The sequence below is a fragment of the Littorina saxatilis genome, linkage group LG5, assembly GCF_037325665.1.
Source record: "Littorina saxatilis isolate snail1 linkage group LG5, US_GU_Lsax_2.0, whole genome shotgun sequence".
NCBI classification, from domain to species: Eukaryota; Metazoa; Mollusca; class Gastropoda; order Littorinimorpha; family Littorinidae; genus Littorina; species Littorina saxatilis.
Genome location: NC_090249.1, coordinates 6,439,980 through 6,448,030, shown reverse-complemented (window position 1 = coordinate 6,448,030; position 8,051 = coordinate 6,439,980). Strand labels below are relative to the sequence as shown.

The window sequence follows — 8,051 nt, the reverse complement described above, 5'->3', positions numbered from 1 at the left end:
TGCGTGTAAAGATCTCAACAAAACCATCCCTCAGCAATGTCAATCCACGACGACAGCGGACTATGAAAAACCAAAGACAAAAATACAAGCTACCGAGCTCTGTTTCTACTTCGCAACAGCCCAGACAAAGCAGACGACACAGCGCACATGGTCCGCTACTGCGCATGACCGGTGACCCTCCGCCTGCTATCGACCAATCGCAGCGCCCGGACTGGCCATGTGGAATGTAAATATAGGCCCATGACCTGATTTGGTGGCGAGGCATACACACTCAACAGCTAACGTGACTGGGCCACGACGGCGAGTTTTCCAACGGTGAAGCAAGTGGCCAATCTCGCCAGGTTCCACATGTGCGGAGGTGTTGCTCTGTCTGTAGCAGCCACTGGTCAGTTGGAGGAGCCTTGCGACCATGACTTTGAGCCACGATCTGGGTTTAGCGGCCAGCGGAGGAGCATCGGACCACAGAAAGTAAGTTTCTTCCATGCCTTTATTTTTTTTTGCACACCGTCGGTTTCAGCGTGGTGACTAGATTCACCGAGTTTGTATTATGCACTCCCTGACTCGATCGTCGTCGATCGTTCGAAGTCTTTGTTCGCTGCACAACCTGCGACTGTCCAAGCGAGGCCCTGCATGTGTTTGTCTTTGTGCAAACATGTCCAGGGTTCATTTCTGCTGCGCAGTTTGCCCAGTGGTCTGTGCACTAGTTGGAGAAGGTTGCTTCAAACGGGATGAACTTTGCAGCGACAGTTGCTGACACAAGCGAAGGGAGCCTGCATGGCGCTTTGTGTGAGAGAGACCTTTATCGCTTGGCGGCGGGGTGGCAGATGGTGAGATGCTAACTTTCGCTTTGTTTGCAAAACTTTTCACTGTAAGTGTGTGCAGTCAGTGTGTGCAGACACTTGTTATGTGATGGCTGTTTGCGTTGATAGTGCACTCGTTATGTCTGCCAATGAAAGGCTTGCGTTTGCCATCAGAAAGATACCAGTTTGCAAAACCGCTCGCAAGTTCGCTGACCGACAGTGACATGCCTGGTTTCATCATCATGGATACGCTAATTACTGATAATTTACCGACTATAAAGGCATGCTACTCAGGGTATATCTGCAAAACATGTTATTTCGCAATGCAACCGGACCTGAACATGCGAGCTAAGTTTAAAGCGTACATGCGTGTGCATTCACTTGACCTAATGATTTCCTTTAGTAACCAGTTTCTCCTTGTTCCTGATTCACAGTCACATCAATCGCCGATTTCCGGCCTGAAACGGAGAAATTGAGAGGTTATAGGTCAGAGCATTTGGGCTGCAGTTTTGCATTCCGGCCATTTGATATCTAAGTGCTGTTGCAATGCTGCAGTTTTGCATTCCGGCCATTTGATATCTAAGTGCTGTTGCAATGCTGCAGTTTTGCATTCCGGCCATTTGATATCTAAGTGCTGTTGCAATGCTGCAGTTTTGCATTCCGGCCATTTGATATCTAAGTGCTGTTGCAATGCTGCAGTTTTGCATTCCGGCCATTTGATATCTAAGTGCTGTTGCAATGCTGCAGATCAGATGATTTGTATTGGTCAAACATTTTGCTCGCTCTGCTGAAGTTTCTTGTCAGCCTGACCCACGCCGACCGTCGGTCACTCCTTTGCAAATCCACAGGCGCATGACAGTCATCTACTTGGGTTGATGTCTGATGAAACTCGTTGCAGAGCTGCATGCATGGTCTTGTGGGAGTGGGGCGTTGCTACACTGACTTGGCGTTACTGAGTCGAGTCAGTATTGCCTTGGTTCTCATTACAGTTATTCGGCTCGGCTCTGTCCAGATCGTGTGCGCACTTGCATTAGTCTAGTGCAGGGGTACATGCACAGAGATGGGTGCATGCGATGTGGGGGGGGGGGGGTATTTTGTTGTCGCTGTAAATGCTTTTTCAGTGCAATGCACGGAGAGCAGAGTAACGTTTTGACATTGATGGTTGCAAGAACGAACACTGAGCTGCATGTGCAGGCTTTTTATGTAGGTGCAAAACCCTGAGTTATAGCCGCATGGAACTCGGTCGAGCACAGCAAATGAAGAATGGGCGGTTGTTAGCTGGTACACTGTCTATTCAGTTCCAAGCTGGCCTGAAAATCAGGTCCTAGCAAGTCGAGTAGGCCCTCTCCCACGCACACACACTGCCTTCAGTCTATTGCCTGATTGGTGCACCACCCCCCCCCCCCCACACACACACACTCACTTCGTCCGCCCCCTCTCACTTACACACCCAGCTAAATTGTGTTGGTGTCTGTTTCGATCGGTCCATCCCAATGTGCCAGAAGATTCTTAAAACCTGAGTGCACTTGATATTTTGAGATCGGTGCATTGACCTGCCAGGCATTTACAAAAAGACAACAGCAATGCGTTTTCATTCGAGATGGTATGGTTGGAATTACTCTGACGGTGCATGCTAAGCAATGATACGTTGTGCATGCTCAGAAAATAGGCTCAGTGTGCACAGAACTTGTCGGTTACTGTAACTTACACAAGCAAAGGTTTGCATTAGGGTAGTGAATAGTGCAGGTGCATTTTCAAAACGAGTTATATATAAAAATAAAAAAAAGGGTTCGGGTTACAACAAAATAATGCCAATACCAGTATAACCATTCCAACCATGGTTAGATTACACACTGGCTTAACGCGTGTACTTCGTCAGTGGTCGTTGCAGTGCAGTAGTCGAAAAACAACAGGCACCCGGTTCTGCAGTAATTAGATGCAATAGTGTGCACTTGGTATACAGCACCAAAATACTAGAATGGATAACCATGGCAACTGTTATTGTGCAGACTTGACATAATTATGCTTAATCAGCTATCTTTCCACCGATCGAAAAGCACAGGCACTATATATCGGCACAGTATTTTGCACGTGGCATGCAGTGATTAAAGACAGGTAGCGGATATAGCCTGCACGAATACAATATGATTGGGCACTCGGCATTCAGGGAGTGAAGCCGGTTTAGCTACCTGGCCGTCGGTTGACACGAGTGTTGGTGAGAATAGGAGCTTACCTGCTGAACTTGATAGACACTGAGCGACATTGCCCGGGGCTGTCAGCGCATCGCTTCCTGCTTCCTCCTCTATCTTACCTGCTGTTTGATGGTTCCGCGTTGCCGGGTGCTCGCTCAGGTGGGAAACACACTGTTGCGGTGCGATCAGCTACAACTGTACTGGCAACAGTTTCATTTATTGGACATGCTACTGTAGTATAGACCTTTTCGGCATCTGAGCAGCTCTCGCGAGACACGCTCTTTGTTATGCTTTGAACATCGCGAGAACTTCGAACCTTGGCTTGTGCAGCTCGCACGAGATCGATCAATCAATCAATCGATCAGAAAGAACGTTATCTTAACATCCCGAGGTCAGAAAGAACTTGCACCAAATGTGTATCACAAGACATAGGTGATGAATTCCATTATTTATTTGTCTGTGATTTTTTCAAGGAAGAAAGAGCTGAGTTGTTACCACCTTACTATTGGAAAAAACCTAATGCACTTAAATTCAAAAAGTTGTTTGCTACTAAGAAAAAGAAATTGCTAAAGAATATTTTGGACTTTATTAATAGAATTTGTAACAGCTTTTCATAACTTTTTTTAAATTTTTTTTTAAATTTTATTTATTATATTAGCATATATCATGATTGTATTGATTGTATTTATTGTTCAAAATGCCCCCATGGGTTATGGACCAATAAAAACTTGAACTTGATCAATAGGAAGCTTACATAGCGCGTATTCCGTGGCCGGTACAGTTCTAAGCGCTTGTCGCATGTACTGCATGCTTTGCTATGCTCTGAAGTTTGCGAGAGATTACGAGAGCTTGGAATACCAATAGGGTCTATTGTGATGTATACGTATAGCTTTGTGCGCACGAGCAAAACAATATTTGGCGGCAACAGGCTGAAATATGATCGATTGTAACACATAGTACACACTACAGTTGAGGTAACAGTGACCTTAGAGCATTACAGCTACAGTTGTGGTAAGAGAGTGACATTTGTTAATTATTAACCGAAAAGGAGATAGCAAGAACGGGAACAGCAGATTGTGCATACATATAACTGCGGCAGCTGTGGTTGAGCATTCGTAAGCAGTGATATGCATCGGTGGCTCCAACACACACACACAATTCATTGCAACAGTGATAAAGACAGGCAGTCTGGGTTCTTTGGGTCGACTGGTTTAAACTGTTTTATTTAACGTTTGTGCATTATTTACAAAAAACACATAATGATAATAATAATACGAATATTTATAAACATATTGAGTAAACAACAAGCATAATGCTTATAGTGGTGTTTACAGTTTTTAGAAAGTACATATAAATGGCGGCTATTGTACAGTTTAAATGAAAAGCAAGCAAACATGAAAAGAAAATTGAATGAAAATTGTACATCAGAACAAAAATCCGTTAAAGAATACATATGTGTAAAAAATTCCATCTCACACGGCATAAAAGCGCTTTGAACTTCGGATAAGGCGCTATATAAATAAAGAGAATTATATTATATTATATTATATATAATATTTATGGTATTAGCGAGTAAGAGATAGAGAGGGAGGGGGAGAGTGAGAGAGAGGGGGGGGGGGAGAGAGAGAGAGAGAGAGAGAGAGAGAGAGAGAGAGACAAGTAGACGTATCGATTGTGCTTTCACTTTACATGTTTATCTGTTCGAAACGGCCGGACTGTCCAATAAATTCCTGTACTGTTAAAAAGATTTTTTTGTTAATTTTTGTTTGCAAGGAGGGGTTTCCATGAAGTAGAATATCTGTGTGTATGAGGTTGTTGGTTAGTTTGTTGATTGTGTTGTTTCTTGCAGCTAAGTGTAAACGGCATTCTAGTAAAAAGTGTGTTGCAGTTTCTGTTCCATCACCACAGTCGCATACGCTGTTTTCCGCAAGGTGTCGCTCAACTAAGTCTTTCTTTAGATCACTAATTTTAAGTCTCATTTTTGTGTGGATTATTTGTGTTTGTCGACTGCCACTGTAGAAGTAAACGGGAATTTGTGTGTCGTCTTTTGGGTCGACTGGTATCGAGCATGGTATTGAGAGGTCTGTTTGTAGTACATGTATAGTAGGGAAAACTGGATGGAGTTTTTGTCTGTGGAAACTGCGCTTTGGTGACATCGATGAAAGCGTTGCTGAAACAAACGCATAGTGGCGTTCTGTCCTGCCTGATATGGCCCTTCGTGGTCGGCTGGGCGTGAAGCAAACAAACAAACAAAAAAAGTGGCGTTATGCATGCACCAATGGAAGCGTTGCTGGTCCAGGGAGTTGCAAAGGAACCACTCAGACTTTCTCAGTAAAACCTAAAATCAAATTCATATTTGGTTGTTGAATCAGAATTGATGAGTTGAATGACGGGGTCACGTCTAGACAGTCAGAAATGTCCGGTTCCCGTGATCCCCTGCCTGCAGTACTGATGACGAAGAGCAACTATTGAGGCCGCAAGTTCACACATTTAACACGTCCATTCAGCGCTGAGGTAACGGATATTGCGCGAGAGACCTACCACTGAAGTGGACGGAAAATAAAAGCAGTTTCAAAGTGAAACATTTGCGTGAACCAACATTTTCTTATGCCTGCAATTCTTTATGACTTTCTTGTCAAGTGTTGTCGTCTTTTTCACAAATGTTAATGCCTCCAGGCTGTACGCGTATTTTTTTGAAGGTCAAGTCTAACTTGAACCACAAGAAAATGTTTACGCGTCGAGCGTTTTCCTTGTAACAGATATTGGATATTGCGCAAGAGAAAGTTCTTTATTTCACTGACTTGTTTTGACTGCGGAGTGTCATTATTCATTATGTGTAAAGGCGTGGCTAGGGTGGACAGGCTGATTTGAGCTGGTCCCCTGGGAGGGGGGGGGGAGGGAGACAGGACGATGATGATATTTAGTTTTAACGTCCTCTTAGAACCAATTGGCCTATCTTGGGACAGGTAGTGTTGATATGCTTTATGGGGCGACAGGACACTGGACAGACATGCAAACAGAGAACACATATGATCGTGTTATAGATCTGGAAGTCTGTTGTTGCGATATTTCAGGACGAGCCGTGCAGGTGGGGTGAGATGAGAGCGGATCGAGTTTTCCGTCACGTAGGCCAATGTCACTTGCGGCGGCGGCTAAATCACAGGCGCACGATTGATTCAACTTTGTTGCTTTTAAATCTGTATTTTGTTGTTTGAACGCGCTATGTGGATTTGGTGTGTGTGTGTTTTTCTCTCTCTCCTCATGCGAACCGTCCCGTCTCTCTCTCTCTCTCTCTCTCTCTCTCTCTCTCTCTCTCTCTCTCTCTCTCTCTCTCTCTCTCTCTCTCTCTCATTTAAAGAAACACTTATTTCATCCTATAAGCAAACCTGGCTTGAAAATGTACAAGGAAGTGAACGTTTCTCTCTGTACAGAACCTTCAAATCAACCCTAACATTATCCAACTATTTAAGTGATTTGAAACATATTAAAGCTAGAAATCTTCTGATTAGACTTAGATTGGGAGTATCTCCTCTGAAAGTGCATCGATTTCGCTTTAATTTAAATGCAACCTCCGCTGATTTATCTTGTCCATTTTGTTGTGGCAGTGTTGAAGATGAAGTCCACTTTGTTTTAGTATGCCCTAAATATGCTGAGTTAAGAGAATATTATATTCCACGAAAATACACTAGAATCCCATCATTGTTTAAATTAACCATGCTGTTTTCAAACACTAGTAAGCCGCTCTTGCTACGTTTTTCTACATTTGTCATGAAGGCGCTTTCCATTCGTAATCCATAATCCGTAAACGAAACAGGGCGATACTAGTAGGATGTTCTTGTTTTTGTTCATTATGTGCATGTGTATGCTGGTGCTTGAGATGTGCTCATCTCCATGAAAAGGGCCCAAGGCCTACTCATTAAAACATTCAGACTTCATGCGATCGGCCCCGACTCTCTCTCTCCCCTCTCTCTCTCTCTCTCTCTCTCTCTCTATCTCTCTCTCTCTCTCTCCCTCCCTCCTCCCTCCCTCCCTCCCTCCCTCCCTCCCTCCCTCCATTGCACACCGGTACGACCGAACTAAGGTAACGTTAAATTACTGTTGTGCAGTGGGTTGAAAGAATACCCTATACCTCGGAGATATACCTTCACTCGGTCTCAACGACGTCACGTGACATGTTATATGGTGGAAGAAAATGCTGTCGCTTATTTTCCTTTTGAGGATGAGGGTTTAACATGGATCGGGAACTTACAGGACAACCGCGGCTGTGCTTGCAAGTTTGGATAGTTCTTTCCGTGACTGAGCATCGTTTCAGTCTTACCGAACTGAGGGTGGAAAATAAGCGACAGCATTCTCTTCCACCATATAACATGTCACGTGACGTCGTTGAGACCGAGTGAAGGTATATCTCCGAGGTATAGGGTATTCTTTCAACCCGCTGCACAACAGTAATTTATTGATACCTTAGTTCGGTCGTACCGGTGTGTAATACCTCCTCTCTCTCATGCGATCGGTCCTCTCTCTCTCTCTCTCTCTCTCTCTCTCTCTCTCTCTCTCTCTCTCTCTCTCTCTCTCTCTCTCTCTCTCTCTCTCTCTCTCTCTCTCCTCATGGGATCGGTCCCGAATGGCTAACTCTAGCTTGCATTCTCTCTCATGAAAGATTTCTGAATCGGCGTTGCATGCTGGGCGTCAAAAGCAAACTGAAGGGCACATAAAGTATTGAACCTTCAAGTGCCTGGCATCCCATCACATCAGTAGCCAGCATGGGGCTGGTACAGTATAGCTGCTTCTGTTGTCAACACAGGTCCAACGGCTTCTGTTTGAGTTACACCAGTTTGAACACGCAACTGTGGGCAAACACGTCACAAAGCCTGCTTGGGGGACAGTTTTTGTTTTGTTTTCATTCTTTGCCCTAGCTGAGAGTTCTGTGACGTCTCTTCTCCGCTGATGCAAATCGTCCGACCTAGGCTGCTCTGAGTAAAGACACAAAGTCGTATGAGTGCAGACACAGAATTAGAAACAAACAGACAAAATGGGGGGGGGGGGGGGGGGGGGGGGGGGG

At 44.6% G+C, this 8,051-nt stretch overlaps 1 protein-coding gene across 1 annotated transcript in view; it reads left to right on the top strand.

The window, feature by feature from the left end:
* The first annotated feature begins 272 nt into the window (after positions 1 to 272).
* Positions 273 to 8,051, top strand: part of LOC138966183 (growth arrest and DNA damage-inducible protein GADD45 alpha-like) — a 21,745-nt gene continuing 13,966 nt past the window's right edge. The window contains exon 1 of the mRNA XM_070338314.1: positions 273 to 468. Within this exon, the coding sequence (XP_070194415.1) occupies positions 410 to 468 (59 nt within the window). The 5' untranslated portion in view covers positions 273 to 409. The remainder of the gene's footprint in view (positions 469 to 8,051) is intronic.